General features: G+C 46.7%; 1 protein-coding gene across 4 annotated transcripts in view; it reads left to right on the plus strand.

Annotated features, from left to right (window-relative positions):
• Positions 1-16,948, plus strand: part of SPAST (spastin) — a 169,783-nt gene that overhangs the window by 105,652 nt on the left and 47,183 nt on the right. For all 4 annotated transcript variants that reach the window (XM_063917818.1, XM_063917819.1, XM_063917816.1 and 1 more), the window contains 2 exons: positions 4,160-4,329; positions 13,122-13,258. In XM_063917818.1, the coding sequence (XP_063773888.1) occupies positions 4,160-4,329; positions 13,122-13,258 (307 nt within the window). The remainder of the gene's footprint in view (positions 1-4,159; positions 4,330-13,121; positions 13,259-16,948) is intronic.

The raw sequence follows: 16,948 nt of genomic DNA on the forward strand, positions 1-16,948 counted from the left end.
TCTTAAGTGATAGATATATAATTATAAAGCATGCCCAAAGGGACATGAGTATACTGGGTCCTAGAGACAAAAGCTATGTCGATTTCTGCTTAACGTGTCCTGTAGACATACATTGGACAGATGATGCCGACTTAAGAGGCATATGGAAGGCTGAGGATTATGTGGAGAAAGGTTCTCGGGCCTGGTCTCCACAGCTATAGCTGGTAATTCTGATATTTTGCCTTATATTCCTGCACAGCCTAGGAAAGCACGACATTATTAAATGCAGCTTTTCGAATAAAGAAACAAGAAAGTCTGAGGTGCGTCCTTTCTGGTCAGAGCCGGGGGCAGAGGAAAGAAGCTGTACAACACAGCTAGTCCCCAGGAACAGAAGTCCTCCCCGGCCTCTACAAAAATCCACCGCATGTTGCTGGGGCTCCACAGGCGGAGCTAGGCCCGGTGGGGGACACGCCTTCGTAAGTTCAGCCACAAGTGGGTTCACTCCCTGTTAGATCCCTGGGCAATAGAAATTGTATCGCAGGGATACAGGCTGGACTGTGAGAAGATGCCCCCTCACCGAGGACCCGGCGGGCTTCCCCCCAAGAGAGGGAGCCAGTGTTAACTGCAATTCGTAAATTGTATCTTCAACAGGTTGTGGTCAAGGGTCCCCTCCTTCAACAAGAGGGTGTTATTATTCGACCATGTTATAATCCCGAAACCAGACGGTTCGGTTAGACCCATATTGTATTAAAATCCCTGAACATATACCTGAAAAGGTTCAGGTTCAAGATGGAATCGCTAAGAGCGGTCATTGCAAGCCTAAAATGAATCGGGACATAAGGGATGCATACCTTCGTGACCCCATTTATCCACCTCATCAGGCGTACCTCAGAATTGCGGTACGGGATTGTCATTACCAATTTCACCAAGGTAATGGCGGATATGATGGTGCTCCTGCGGAAGCAAGGTGTCACTATTATCACATACTTGGATGATCTCCTCATAAAAGCGAGATCAAGAGAGCAGTTGCTGGACAGCGTATCACCTTCTCTGGAAGTGAAACGGCAACACGACTGGATTCTATATATTCCGAAGTCGCAGTTGGTTCCTACAGCTCATCTGCCTCGCCTAGGCATGATCCTAGACACAGACCAGAAGAGGGTTTATCTCCCGATAGAGAGAGCTCAGGAGCTCATGACACTGGTCTGGAATCCATTGAAAACCAAAACAGGTGTCAGTGCATCACTGCACTCGAGTCCTGGGAAGGATGATGGCATCATACGAGGCCATCCCCTTCGGCTGGTTCCATGCAAGGACAGTTGAACTTACTGGACAAGTGGTCCGGATCACATCTTCAGATGCATCGGTTAATCACCCTATTCCCCAGGGCCAGGGTGGTGGCTGCGGAGCCTCCTGTGGTGGCTGCGGAGTGCTCACCTTCTCGAGGGCCGCAGATTCGGCATTCAGGACTGGGTCCTGGTGACCACGGATGCAAGCCTCCGAGGGTGGGGGGCAGTTACACAGGGAAGAAAATTCCAAGGTTTGTGGTCAAGCCAACAGACTTGCCTTCACATCAATATCCTGGAACTAAGGGCCATATACAACGCCCTAAGTCAAGCGGAGTTCCTGCTTCACGACCTACCGGTTCTGATCCAGTCAGACCGCAGGGCTCATGTAAACCGCCAGGGCGGCACAAGGAGCAGGGTGGCGAGGGTAGAAACCACCAGAATTCTTCGCTGGGCGGAGAATCAAGTAAGCGCACTGTCAGCAGTGTTCATTCCGGGAGTGGCACGACCTCCACCCGGGAAAGTGGTGACTTCATCAGGAAGTCTTCACGCAGTTTTGCAAATTGATGGAAACTGCCTCAGGTGGACTACATGGCGTCCCACCTCAATAAAAAGATAAAAAAGGTTTTACGCTGGGTTAAGGGACTCTCAGGCGATAGCTGTAGTCGCACTAGTAACACCGTGGGTGTTCCAGTCGGTCTATATATTCCCTCCTCTTCCTCTCAGACCCAAGGGCTGAGAATTGTAATAAACGGAGGAGTGTGAACAATATTCTTTGCTCCGGATTGGCCAAGAAGGACTCGGTACCCGGAACTGCAAGAAATGCTCTCAGAGGACCCATGGCCTCTGCCTCTCAGTCAGGGCATGTTGCAACAGGGACCCTGTCTGATCCAAGACTTACCGCGGCTGCGTTGGACGGCATGGCGGTTGAACGCCGGATCCTAGCGGAAAAGGGCATTCAGGATGCAGTTATTCCTACGCTGATAAAGGCTAGGAAAGACTTGACAGCAAGACTTTTTCACTGTATATGGCGAAAATAGGTTGCTTGGTGTGTGGCCGGGAAGGCCCTACAGAGGAATTCCAGGGGGGTCGATTCCTGCACTTCCTACAGTCAGGAGTGACTATGGGCCTAAAATTAGGATCCATAAAGGCCAAGATTTCGGCCCTATCCCTTTTTCTATCAAAAAGAACTGGCTTCACTGCCTGAAGTTCGGACGTTGTTACAGGGGTGCTGCATATTCAGCCCCTTTTGTGCCTCCAGTGGCACCTTGGGATCTTAACGTGTGTTGGATTCCTAAAATCCCACTGGTTTGAGCCACTTAAGACCGTGGAGCTAAAATATCTCACGTGGAAAGTGGTCATGCTTTTGGCCTTAGCTTGGACTAGGCGTGTGTCAGAATTGGCGGCTTTGTCATGTAAAAGCCCATATCTGATCTTCCATATGGAAAGGGCAGAATGGAGGACTCGTCCCCAATTTTTCCCTAAGGTGGTATCATCGTTTCATTTGAACCAACCTATTGTGGTGCCTGCGGCTACTAGGGACTTGGAGGATTCCAAGTTGCTGGACGTAGTCCGGGCCCTGAAACTTTATGTTTCCAGGACGGCTAGAGTCAGAAAAACTGACTCGCTATTTATCCTGCATGCACCCAACAAGCTGGGTGCTCCTGCTTCAAAGCAGACTATTGCTCGCTGGATCTGTAGCACGATTCAGCTTGCACATTCTGCGGCTGGACTGCCGCATCCTAAATTAGTAAAAGCCCATTCCACGAGGAAGGTGGGCTCTTCTTTGGCGGCTGCCCGAGGGGTCTCGGCTTTACAGCTTTGCCGAGCGGCTACTTGGTCGGGTTCAAACACATTTGCAAAATTCTACAAGTTTGATACCCTGGCTGAGGAGGACCTTGAGTTTGCTCATTCGGTGCTGCAGAGTCATCCGCACTCTCCCGCCCGTTTGGGAGCTTTGGTATAATCCCCATGGTCCTTACGGAGTACCCAGCATCCACTAGGACGTCAGAGAAAATAAGAATTTACTCACCGGTAATTCTATTTCTCGTAGTCCGTAGTGGATGCTGGGAGCCCGTCCCAAGTGCGGACTCTCTGCAATACATGTATATAGTTATTGCTTAACTAAAGGGTTATTGTATGAGCCATCTGTTGAGAGAGGCTCAGTTATTGTTCATACTGTTAACTGGGTATAGTTATCACGAGTTGTACGGTGTGATTGGTGTGGCTGGTATGAGTCTTACCCGGGATTCCAAATCCTTTCCTAGTAATGTCAGCTCTTCCGGGCACAGTTTCCCTAACTGAGGTCTGGAGGAGGGGCATAGAGGGAGGAGCCAGTGCACACCAGATATAGTACCTAATCTTTCTTTTAAGAGTGCCCAGTCTCCTGCGGAGCCCGTCTATACCCCATGGTCCTTACGGAGTACCCAGCATCCACTACGGACTACGAGAAATAGAATTACCGGTGAGTAAATTCTTATTTTTTTCATTCTAACTCCTTATCTTAGTGGAGGAGTTTTAAGTGAGTATTCTATTTTGTCAGTAGCATGTGTTTCATGTATCTCCTTCCTCAGTAAGTTGTCTTACCCTCCATCATGTCATCCAAAGGATTACTATTGGAAGGTTAGATTTCCTCATGACTTTATAGATTGTTTAATAGCAGAATATTGAAATTACCTCCACCTGAGGCTTACATTCATCACAAGGTACAGTGTTCTGCGGGGCTAGTATCATTGTTTCTGTTTACTTTATCAATATTGTACGGAAAAAAATTTAAAATTATGTTGAATAGTAGCAGACGATCTTTTTAAGGCAAGCTGGAATATTTGTGATTTAGTATGGTATGTAAAGTGACTTTTTTTTCTTTTTCTTTTGTTCATATTTTCTAATTTCAGAAAAAGGTGCGATTCCAAAAAAGAAAGACCCAACCTCCATTACCAGCAACTCCCTCCCTCGGGCAAAGGTTCTACATAAAGCTGTGTCCTCAAATCCACCTAGGATACCAAACTGCACGCCTCCATCCTCTTCTCATCGGCAACCCAGTTCTCAGACAACGGCGAATAGGGTATGTGAGGGGGGAGAACTTGTAGATTTAAAAACTTCTCATTTTAGCAGTATGCTTCACATTTTTCACTGTTACTAGGGCCTACAACAGGATAGCCTTTGTTACTTATGTGGACTGGAATACAAAATTATTCATTGTGGTTGGGTGATTTAAATTGAAATAGGATGGATACCAGCGATGCCGATACTTAAATGACCATGTATTAATTGATCCTGAGCAGATATCTTAGTGAGACTTGGTCGTACACACCATATGTATAATTTCCTTAGAGTCACAGATACCCCTTTCACAAATGCGACTCGGCAATTTGCCGGATCTAGCAAGCCGACAATTTCCTGGGTCTCTGCCAGACCCTGGTAAAGAGCAAGGTAAATTTGTTTCCATTAACACATACCAAAATCCTGGGTTGAGGCGCGTTCACGTGCAAAAACCTGGGATTTTTATGTAAGTGTGAAAGCGGTAATGCACACTGATATAAATGTATCCAGTAAGAATAGATAACCAGCTACTCTTCCATATGAGCAAATCATCAGTTTAGACCTTACATACAATATAGAACTGCTGGGTACAAATGATACATTATTACATTATCAAGTTTCCTTCGCTCCTTCAAATTCTCTACCAGTTTTCTAAATGTATACAAGTGCCTTTCTTATGTATGCGTGTTTGTGTATCCTGGGTTCCAGTGCAATTTTAAGAAAGTGCTGCTGTTGCCTATAGCAACCCATAAGGTTCTATCATTTTCTAGGATACAGTAGAGAAGTGATAGCTACAGTCTGGTTACTATGGGCAATACCACCACTTTTAATGTTTAAAAGCTTTAGTAAATCTACCCCTTTGCACACAATGGGGCTCATTCAGGTGCGGTTGTCCTTGCTGCTGCCGTCTCTATCTTTTGCCATATGGAATTATAGGCTAATATTGGCAGAAACTAACCTGAGCATAGGGACGAATCAGATGCGGTTTATCATTTCTAAAAGGCAATAGACACTGATAGACAGCATCTGATTGGTTGCTATGGGTAACATCGCCAATGCTATGTTTTAGAAGCTTTAGTAAATTTACCCCTAAGAGCTGAGGTCTTTACTCAATGGAAGATAGAATTCTATTTCTAATTTGTTTGTTTGCTGTCCGTAATGGATGCTCAAATTTTACCTTATTAAAAATGTTATGTTTTTAGGTGACTTCAGGAGGGTGTATAGAAGATTATTTGAGACACAAAAACCCTTTTAAAATAAACTTTTATTAAAAGTTAAGTTTTAAGTACTCGTATACATTAACGCTAAGAGTGCCCCAGCAAAAGAGTCGTCTTCTATCTTTTCCTTTGTAGTACTGTGCACATGATTCCTGGTAGCACCACCAACCAGAAATATTATCCTTGAAAGGGATTTATGGCTATATGTTGATTTCTTAGTTACGTGCAAAGTAAGTTTCTGTGTGGGATCCTCTACTTTTTTTTCTGTTAATAGCCTACATACTTCTACAGAAGTGAGGTATTTGTTATTTTTCTTACGGCGCCTACTTATTAGTTTATTTGTAGTCCTACACTCTACTTGGGATATACTTGAAGTATTTATTGTGTTATATCACTTATTCATCTATTTGTAGTCTTTCAGTTCAGTGCTCCTGACCCCACACCACTTTATTTACTGTGTGTCTGTGTGATATTTCACTTCAGTAAAGCTTTCTTTCAAGGGAACCTTTGCTAAGGCTTCCTTGGAGAGGAGTGCTCTTGTGCTGCGTGCTTATACCTGCAAAGCCTGTTAAAAAAATTATTTGTGCAGCTCAGGATCACACTGGCCTTTGTGTCCGGTATTCTGCGGAGATACAGAATAAGTCCATTTCGGAAGTAGTGCCCCCATAAGAGCACGAATGGGCCAGCCTCCCTGTTGCTTGCTGTGCATGACTTGGCAACTCAGCTAGCAGCTTCCCGGGCTCCCACGTCCTCCTCAGCAGCTACCAGGGGTCCTCAACAAGCCTCTTTTTCTCTCGGGGACCCACAACTGGCCTTCTCAGAGCCAGCCTGGGTTCAGGGTTTGTCCCATTCAATCCATGGTTTGGTGCAAGTCTCCAGCTCCTTACAACACATGCTGGAGCCATCAGCTAAATGCAAGGCTCGCTGCTGGGATAGTTCTACGCCTCTTTATTGAGGCTGTGATTCCCATTTAGACACCTCAGATATGGACGAGAAGTTGTCCCAACCATCAGAAGTCGACTCCTTCTTGGTTCCTGACACGTGGGTAGCCCAAGTGAACGTCGACACCGTGGTAAAATCCGTTCAGTCTACCTTACTCATTAGGGATTTGGATGCCTCTATGGGGGTATATGCAATTAGCGGCGAATCGCGGCAAATTATCGGCCGTTTTTCAACTTGACACAATTCGACAGGCTAATTTCGGCAAGTGGGTGCAGAAATTGACCATATGCAATAAAAAACGGATTCGACAGTCCCGCGGCCGAAAAACGTCCGATTTGACGGATTTTGATCCGGTTTTTTAAAAACGGGAAAAAACGGGAAAAACCCGAAAAAAAATGGCGTGGGGTCCCCCCTCCAAAGCATAACCAGCCTCGGGCTCTTCGAGCTGGTCCTGGTTCTAAAAATCTGGGGGAAAAATTGACAGGGATCCCCCGTATTTTTAAAACCAGCACCGGGCTCTGCGCCTGGTGCTGGTGCAAAAAATACGGGGGACAAAAAGAGTAGGGGTCCCCCGTATTTTATACACCAGCATCGGGCTCCACTAGCTGGACAGATAATGCCACAGCCGGGGGTCACTTTTATACAGTGCCCTGCGGCCGTGGCATTAAATATCCAACTAGTCACCCCTGGCCGGGGTACCCTGGGGGAGTGGGGACCCCTTCAATCAAGGGGTCCCCCCCCAGCCACCCAAGGGCCAGGGGTGAAGCCCGAGGCTGTCCCCCCCCCATCCAAGGGCTGCGGATGGGAGGCTGATAGCCTTGAGAAATGTGAAAGAATATTGTTTTTTCCAGTAGTACTACAAGTCCCAGCAAGCCTCCCCCGCAAGCTGGTACTTGGAGAACCACAAGTACCAGCATGCGGGAGAAAAACGGTCCCGCTGGTACCTGTAGTTCTACTGGAAAAAAAATATCCAAATAAAAACAGGAGACACACACCTTGATAGTAAAACTTTATTACACAACTGCCGACACACACATACTTACCTATGTTGACCCGCCGACTGCCACAGTCTCCGACGATCCGGGGTACCTGTGAAAAAAATTAGACTCACCTGATCCGGTGTCCGGGAGATAATCCACGTACTTGGTAAAAAAAAAAAATGCATACCCGACCATGCCGGACTGAAAGGGGCCCAATGTTGACACATGGGACCCCTTTCCCCGAATGTGCCGGGACCCCACGTGACTCCTGTCACTGAGGTCCCTTCAGCAAATCAGGAAGCGCTACTTCCGTGGCGCTCACCTGATTGGCTGTGCGCGTCTGAGGTCAGACAGCGCATCGCACAGCTCCCTCCATTACTTTCAATGGTGGGAACTTTGCCGTCAGCGGTGGGGTTACCCGCGGTCAGCCCCTGACCGCGGGTGACCTCACCGCTGACGCAAAGTTCCCACCATTGAGTATAATGGAGAGGCTTTGCGAGGCGCTGTCTGACAGCTCAGACGTCCAGCCAATCAGCAGAGTGCCAGGACGTTGCGCTCGCTGATTGGCTGAAGGGACCTCGGTGACAGCAGTCACGTGGTGTCCCGGCTTTCGGGGAAAGGGGTCTGATGTGTAAACATGGGACCCCTTTCAGTCCGTGGTTCGAGTAAATGCGGTTTTTTTTTTTGCCAAGTACGTGGATTTATATCTGGACACTGGATTGAGGTGAGTATAATTTGATTCACAGGTACCCCGGATCGTCGGATCAGGAGACGTGGCAGTCGGCGGGTCAACATGGGTAAGTATGTGTGTGTCGGCAGGTGTGTAATAAAGTTTTACTATCAAGGTGTGGGTCTCCTGTTTTTATTTGGTTTTTTTTTTCTCCAGTAGTACTACAGGTACCAGCGGGCCCGGTTTTCCTCCGCATGCTGGTACTTGTGGTTCTCCAAGTACCAGCTTGCGGGGGAGGCTTGCTGGGACTTGTAGTACTACAGGAAAAAACAATATTATTTACATTTTCTCAAGGCTATCAGCCTCCCATCCGCAGCCCTTGGATGGGGGGGGACAGCCTCGGGCTTCACCCCTGGCCCTTGGGTGGCTGGGGGGGGGGCCCCTTGATTGAAGGGGTCCCCACTCCCCCAGGGTAACCCGGCCAGGCGTGACTAGTTGGATATTTAATGCCACGGCCGCAGGGCGCTGTATAAAAGTGACCCCCGGCTGTGGCATTATCTGTCCAGCTAGTGGAGCCCGATGCTGGTGTATAAAATACGGGGGACCCCTACTCTTTTTGTCCCCCGTATTTTTTGCACCAGGCGCAGAGCCCGGTGCTGGTTTTAAAAATACGGGGGATCCCCTGTCATTTCCCCCCCCCGGATTTTTAGAACCAGGACCGGCTCGAAGAGCCCGAGGCTGGTTATGCTTTGGAGGGGGAACCCCACGCCATTTTTTACCGGGATTTTACCATTCCATCTAAAAAAATAATAATAATATTTTTAAAAATATATAAAAAATACTTGTGCCTCCAAAAAAGACAAACCAAGTACCTAATCCCTTCTAATATAAATAGATATGCTATTACCAATAAAAAAAACACCAAAAAAAAACATGTTTTAAATTTTTATTATTAGTTTCACCCACCAAAGTGTGGCGGATTGAAAATGACGAATTTACTGTCTAAAAGCACTGTTGTCGAATTTCCAAACTTCAATTGAATATACTTTGGTCGAATTGCAGCACTTATATCATTGCAGAAAAGTCGAATTTGACAAAAGTCGAATTTCAAAAAGTCGAATTTTGAAAGTCCGTTTTTTTGACGGAAAGTACTGAATTGCGTTGACTATTTTTTTTTTTTTGGCGAAAAAGTCCAGTTTTTCGCCAATTTCGGGAATTCGACCGCAATTGCATATACCCCTATGTCTTTGGAAGTGCCCATCTTTAAATGGAACAAGAAAGCCAGCGTTTTTTCCTCCCTCTCCTTGGCTAAATGATCTCTTGCAGAAGCTTGGTTGTACCCTTATCATAAATTCTTGTGAGGGTATCCAATTGAGCGTGAGGTTTAGTGAGGTAAAAAATGTACCTTGCACCCATTTTTGAATTACAATTAGTATGTGTGCTCCTGATACCCGCGGTATCCAAAAAAAAAAAAAATGGTTGCAGGGTTTTTAGCGCGGAAAACCCCACTGCACGTGGTGAAAAAATAGGTTGTGGATTATTAGATCTGGACTAAAAAAAGTCTACAGTCATCACTAATGGTAGACATGCATTAGGTTGACAGGGTCAAAAGGTCAACATAAAATAGGTAGACATAGGAAAGGTTGACAGGGTCAAAAGGTTGATATGGAAATGGTTGACACAAAAAAGGTAGACGCTATATTTAAAAAAAAAAAATTTTTTGGGGGGGGGTGCTTTGTCACTCTTTTGCCACAAATAAGTCCCTTAAGTGTACTACGTCCCCTTACATAGCTTGCTTAGCTCACCATGCTTCAGGCAAGGTTCCTCGCTCCACTACCCCTGTGCGCGGCACAGGTTACTATTTCCGATCGTAGTCCACGTGGATGGTAAAGTATGAAAAAGTTGAAAAAAAGAAAGAAAAGGTGTCGACCTTTTGACCATGTCGACCTTTTACATGTCAACTTTTTAACCCTGTCCACCTAATTCATGTCTACCATTAGTGGTAGACCTATTGATTGTAGACCTTTTTAGTGTAGATCTATAGTCCGGATACAAAAAAAAAAAAAAAAAGGTAATCTGTCCGGTTGTGTCCTGGGCTCCCCTCCATCTTGCCACTGGGGAGGGGGCTGTTGGGAGGCTCTGGGTGTGCTTGTAGGTGCAAGGGCTGCTAGAAGATGTAGTTCTCGTCTGCTCCGACGAAAGCGGGGTGGGATTACACGGGGAAACTCGCATGCATACACGCACAACACTCTTGTGCATGCTTAGACACACTCCACATACCTCACATACCCAATGCTGCTGCAGAGGTCCGGCTCCCGACGCTGCATGACCCCACTTTGGAAAGTGAGTAATTACTGACTAAGCCACAGGGTTTTTAAATTTCCTGCGTGCAATTGGATTTCCCTGTTGTTTTCCAAACAAATCTCTTCTTTTTACCCACTCCCTCCTCGGGATGGGAAAAAGCAGGAAGGTTCCCTCCCAACCACCACCCTTCCCGTGAATGCACACATGCATGGATGTGTCTGGCTTGAGCTTTCCTTCAGTACAAGGTGGCGAAAGTTCTGTCAGACAATGGCAGCAGTAGCTTACACAACCGCGGTAGATTATCAATCATCAGGGAGGTACCAACAGTCACTGGACCATGAAAAAATTCAGCGTAATCCTTTGCTGGGTGGAACGCTTTCTTCTGGCCATATCAGCAGTCTACATTCTGGGAGTCCAGAATTGGGAGGCAGACTTTCCCAGCAGGCAGGACATTCACTCAAGCGAGTGGTCTCTGCGCCTCAAACTGTTCTAGTTGCAAGTCTGTCTGATGGCCTCTCGAGATACCACAAGCTTCCAAGTTACAGCTCCCACACCAGAGACCCGGGAGCCTTCGTAGTGGATGCACTGGCGGTTCCGTGGATGTTCCTACTAGCGTACATCTCTCCTCTGATCACTCTCATTCCGCAGGTCCTTCTCAAGTTGAAGCAGAAAGGCGTTGTTGCATCAGACTGACCTAGGCAGAACTGGTATACAAACCTACACAACCTATTCATCGCGACCCCGTGATGTCTCCCTCTCCTGCCCTCATTGTGAAGGGTTTCTTCACAATGAGGGCTGTAAAGAAATGGAATTCACTGCCAGAGAAAGTTGTAATGGCTGACTCAATTGATATGTTTAAGAAAGGGTTAGACACATTTTTAGCAGAAAGGGTCATCCAAGGATATACCCTTTAATAATAATTTATTATTATTATTATTTATTAATCTGGGGCAGTAAAAGTAAATTCTGAGCATAGCAGTAGATCAATTATAGGTTGAACTCGATGGACAAACTCTTTTTTTTTTCTTTTTTTCTTTTCATCCTCAACAACTATGTTACTATGTTACTCTCTAGTATCTCATGGTCTGTGTCTGCACCCCGACATCGCCCATCTGGCCTTAACGGTTGAAACCTCGATCCCAGGAGCCTGGGGTTTCGCTAATTCGGTTGTCAAAACCATGCTCTGCACCAGAAAACCTTCCTCGGCAAGGCCTATTACACACTAGGCGATCCCCGCCGACTCCGATACTGGCGGCGGCGGGGTGCTGATATCGGCAAGTGCATACACACTTGCCGATGCCGGCGGGGATGGCAGCGACGATGGGGGGGATTGGGGGAGACAGGGGAAATGACAGCCATGGCTGTCGTTAACGAGGACCTCCCTCTTCTGTCCATGTTCAGACGAGGTAGGGGGTCGTTAACGATGCGCGGGAGCGCGCATCGTTAACGACATTGAGTGTACACACTGGACGAGATTGTGAAAGATCTCGCTCAGATCGGCCCTTCTGAGCGAGATCTTTCACTTTCTCGTTTGGTGTGTATGGGACTCAAATGTCAAAAAATAACAGATAGGGCCGGATGTAATGGTTTGCAAGAAGGCCGGAGCTCCGAGACTCCGGCCGAAGTCATACGATTTTAAAGCAGCAAACGTTTACAAGGCAAAACCAACCAGGTTTTGCATTGTAAACCTTTGCTGCTTTAAAAAAACGTACGAGTACAGCCGTCTCGCAAGCTATTACATCCAGCCCATAGTGTCCATTCATGTGCAAACAGCAGCCCATAGACCCAGTAATAAAAAAGTGTCACCCACACTTCATAAACAATAGAAAAAAAAAGGGTTTTCCCCAGATCATCAGGCTATGAAGCCTTAAATGGCTGGTCTTTGTGGGATCGATGTTTGGTACTAAACCTTAAAAACATATAGACACACAAAAATAATACAGTGTAACTCTGTAACAGATATTAGTCCGATATCTCGTCAGTTTCCTATTTGTGGACTTCTACCAAATCAGGTGGTTTACAAGTGAAAGTAGACAATGGGGCATTCAGCTATATTAAAGCACAATGGACAGTCACACGTCCTCCCTCTTTGCTGGCTCTTATCCAGATTCCTCAGAATAAGAAGGAAACATTTTCCCCAATAGTGTAAAAAAAAAAAGTTTTAATAAAATATAACATTTATTAATAGAAACATTCTGGGTTGATTGGAGTCCAGTCTACCCAGAATGTTTTTGCGTATAAATGTACTGAGCAAATTTCTACCTTTTTGGCGTTTTTGCTCGTTTAAACCAGTGGATCTCAACTCCAATCCTCAAGTGCCCTTAACAGGTTATGTTTTCAGGATTTCTGTCTGTGGAAACAGGTGATATAAATAATTACTGACCCAGCAAAATAGTCCTACTCGTCTGTGCATGATTAACGAAATCCAGAAAACGTGACCTGTTGGGGGGTTACTGAGGACTGGAGTTGAAAGCTACCGATTTAGATAATTGCTGGAGAAACATGTATTGTCTGTATATACAGTAGCTCTATCAGTACCAATATTTATTTTTCATTGTGCTCCGTAGAAGCTTACTTTTGGTTGTATTAGTTGACTGTGTTGTCTACAGCATAGAATGGAGCCTGCAATAGCTAACTCCTCTGGTGACATTGCTTCATTTATTTCTTTTACTTACAATTTTTTTCCTCTCTTCATTTAAAGGTAGCTGGAGGAAAAAATACTAGACCAAATAATAAGCCAACAACACCAACTACAGGCCTAAGGAAAAAAGATATGAAGAATTTAAGAAATGTAGATAGCAACCTTGCAAATCTGATTCTCAATGAAATTGTAGACAGGTAAGTGAATCTGCTTGTGCCACACCGATTTTGAACTCCTGATTAATATGTACAAAATACCACATTTTCTCTGACGTCCTAGTGGATGCTGGGGACTCCGTAAGGACCATGGGGAATAGCGGCTCCGCAGGAGACTGGGCACAACTAAGAAAGATTTAGGACTACCTGGTGTACACTGGCTCCTCCCTCTATGCCCCTCCTCCAGACCTCAGTTAGAATTTTGTGCCCGGTCGAGCTGGTTGCACACTAGGGGCTCTCCTGAGCTCTTAGAAAAGAAAGTATATTTAGGTTTTTTATTTTCAGTGAGATCTGCTGGCAACAGACTCACTGCTACGAGGGACTGAGGGGAGAAGAAGCGAACCTACCTGCTTGCAGCTAGCTTGGGCTTCTTAGGCTACTGGACACCATTAGCTCCAGAGGGATCGAACACAGGCCCAGCCTCGGTCGTCCGGTCCCGGAGCCGCGCCGCCGTCCCCCTTGCAGAGCCAGAAGCAAGAAGAACGTCCAGGAAATCGGCGGCTGAAGACTCCGGTCTTCATTAAGGTAGCGCACAGCACTGCAGCTGTGCGCCATTGCTCCCCATGCACACCACACACTCCGGTCACTGATGGGTGCAGGGTGCTGGGGGGGGCGCCCTGGGCTGCAATAAGAGTACCTTAGCTTGGCAAAAAAACACATAATATAGTCAGTAAGACTATATATGTGTAAAATCCCCTGCCAAAAATATCCTGAAAAAAGCGGGAGAAGTCCGCCGAGAAGGGGGCGGGGCTATCTCCCTCAGCACACTGGCGCCATTTCCTCTCACAGCTCCGCTGGAAGGACGCTCCCAAGGCTCTCCCCTGCAGTTTCCAGGCTCAATAGGGTAAAAAAGAGAGGGTGGGCACTAAATTTAGGCGCAAACTGTGCATTATAGCTGTATTATAGCAGCTATAGGGGAAAAATCACTGTGTGTAGTGTGTATCCCTGCATTATATAGCGCTCTGGTGTGTGCTGGCATACTCTCTCTCTGTCTCCCCAAAGGACTTTGTGGGGTCCTGTCCTCAGTCAGAGCATTCCCTGTGTGTGTGCGGTGTGTCGGTACGGCTGTGTCGACATGTTTGATGAGGAGGCTTATGTGGAGGCGGAGCAGGTGCCGATAAATGTGATGTCACCCCCTGCGGGGTCGACACCTGAATGGATGGACATGTGGAAGGAATTACGCGACAGTGTCAACTCCTTACATAAAAGGTTTGACGACATAGCAGATGTGGGACAGCCGGCTTCTCAGCCCGTGCCTGCCCAGGCGTCTCAAAAGCCATCAGGGGCTCTAAAACGCCCACTACCTCAGATGGCAGACACAGATGTCGATACGGATACTGACTCCAGTGTCGACGACGATGAGACTAGTGTACATTCCAATAGAGCCACTCGTTATATGATTACGGCAATGAAAAATGTGTTGCACATTTCTGATCTTACCCCTGGTACCACAAAAAAGGGTATTATGTTTGGGGAGAAAAAGCTACCAGTGGTTTTTCCCCCATCTGATGAATTAAATGAAGTGTGTGAAGAAGCGTGGGCTTCCCCTGATAAGTAACTGGTAATTTCTAAAAAGTTACTAATGGCGTACCCTTTCCCGCCAGAGGACAGGTCACGTTGGGAGACATCCCCTAGGGTGGATAAAGCGCTCACACGTCTGTCAAAAAAGGTGGCACTACCGTCTCCGGACACGGCCGCCCTAAAGGAGCCTGCGGATAGAAAGCAGGAGGCTATCCTGAAGTCTGTATATACACACTCAGGAATTATACTGAGACCGGCTATTGCTTCAGCATGGATGTGCAGTGCTGCAGCTGCGTGGTCAGATTCCCTGTCGGAAAACATTGATACCCTAGACAGGGACACTATATTGCTAACCGTAGAGCATATTAAAGACGCTGTCTTATACATGAGAGATGCACAGAGGGATATTTGCCGGCTGGCATCTAAAATAAACGCAATGTCCATTTCTGCCAGGAGAGGATTGTGGACTCGGCAGTGGACAGGAGATACAGATTCTAAAAGGCACATGGAAGTTTTGCCTTACAAGGGTGAGGAGTTGTTTGGGGATGGTCTCTCGGACCTCGTTTCCACAGCGACAGCTGGAAGTCAGCATTTTTACCCCATGTTCCCTCACAGCCAAAGAAAGCACCGTATTATCAGGTACAGTCCTTTCGGCCCCAGAAAGGCAAGCGGGTTAGAGGCGTGTCCTTTCTGCCCAGAGGCAGAGGTAGAGGGAAAAAGCTGCAACATACAGCCAGTTCCCAGGAACAAAAGTCCTCCCCCGCTTCCTCTAAGTCCACCGCATGACGCTGGGGCTCCACAGGCGGAGCCAGGTACGGTGGGGGCCCGTCTCAAGAACTTCAGCGACCAGTGGGCTCGCTCACGGGTGGATCCCTGGATTCTACAAGTAGTATCTCAGGGGTACAAGCTGGAATTCGAGACGTCTCCACCTCGCCGTTTCCTCAAATCTGCCTTGCCGACAGCTCCCCCGGACAGGTGGCTAAAATCTTATTTTCTCTGACGTCCTAGTGGATGCTGGGGACTCCGTAAGGACCATGGGGATTATACCAAAGCTCCCAAATGGGCGGGAGAGTGCGGATGACTCTGCAGCACCGAATGAGCAAACTCAAGGTCCTCCTCAGCCAGGGTATCAAACTTGTAGAATTTAGCAAATTTGTTTGAACTAGTGATGAGCGGATTCGGTTTTACTCGGTTCTCAAAACAGAATCTTATTGACTCACTGATGTCACGTGTTTTGGATAGCCAATAAGATTCTGTTTTGAGAACCGAGTAAAACCGAATCCGCTCATCACTAGTTTGAACCCGACCAAGTAGCCACTCGGCAAAGTTGTAAAGCCGAGACCCCTCGGGCAACCGCCCAAGAAGAGCCCACTTTCCTCGTGGAATGGGCTTTTACAGATTTAGGATGCGGCAGTCCAGCCGCAGAATGTGCAAGTTGAATCGTACTACAGATCCAGCGAGCAATAGATTGCTTTGAAGCAGGAGCACCCAGCTTGTTGGGCGCATACAGGATAAATAGCGAGTCAGTTTTCCTGACTCCAGCCGTCCTGGAAACATAGATTTTCAGGGCCCATCCCAAGTGCGGATTGTCTGCAATACTTGTATATAGTTATTGCCTAACTAAAGGGTTATTGTTTGGAGCCATCTGTTTGAGAGGCTCAGTTGTTATTCATACTGTTCACTGGGTATAGTATCACGAGTTGTACGGTGTGATTGGTGTGGCTGGTATGAGTCTTACCCGGGATTCCAAATCCTTTCCTTATTGTGTCAGCTCTTCCGGGCACATTTTCCTAACTGAGGTCTTGAGGAGGGGCATAGAGGGAGGAGCCAGTGCACACCAGGTAGTCCTAAATCTTTCTTAGTTGTGCCCAGTCTCCTGCGGAGCCGCTATTCCCCATGGTCCTTACGGAGTCCCCAGCATCCACTACGGACTACGAGAAATAGAATTACCGGTGAGTAAATTCTTATTTTTGGGTCCCCTACTGAGTTAATGACATATATATTATGTGTATATATAGATATATTATATACAAGTATATGTATATGTATATGTGTCATTATCTCAGTAGGGGAACCAAAAATCGCAAAATGTGTGATTTTGGATAAGGGATACTCAACCCGTGCGTATATATGTGTGTGTGTGTGTGTGTG

Source organism: Pseudophryne corroboree, chromosome 4 (assembly GCF_028390025.1).
Source record: "Pseudophryne corroboree isolate aPseCor3 chromosome 4, aPseCor3.hap2, whole genome shotgun sequence".
NCBI classification, from domain to species: domain Eukaryota; kingdom Metazoa; phylum Chordata; class Amphibia; order Anura; family Myobatrachidae; genus Pseudophryne; species Pseudophryne corroboree.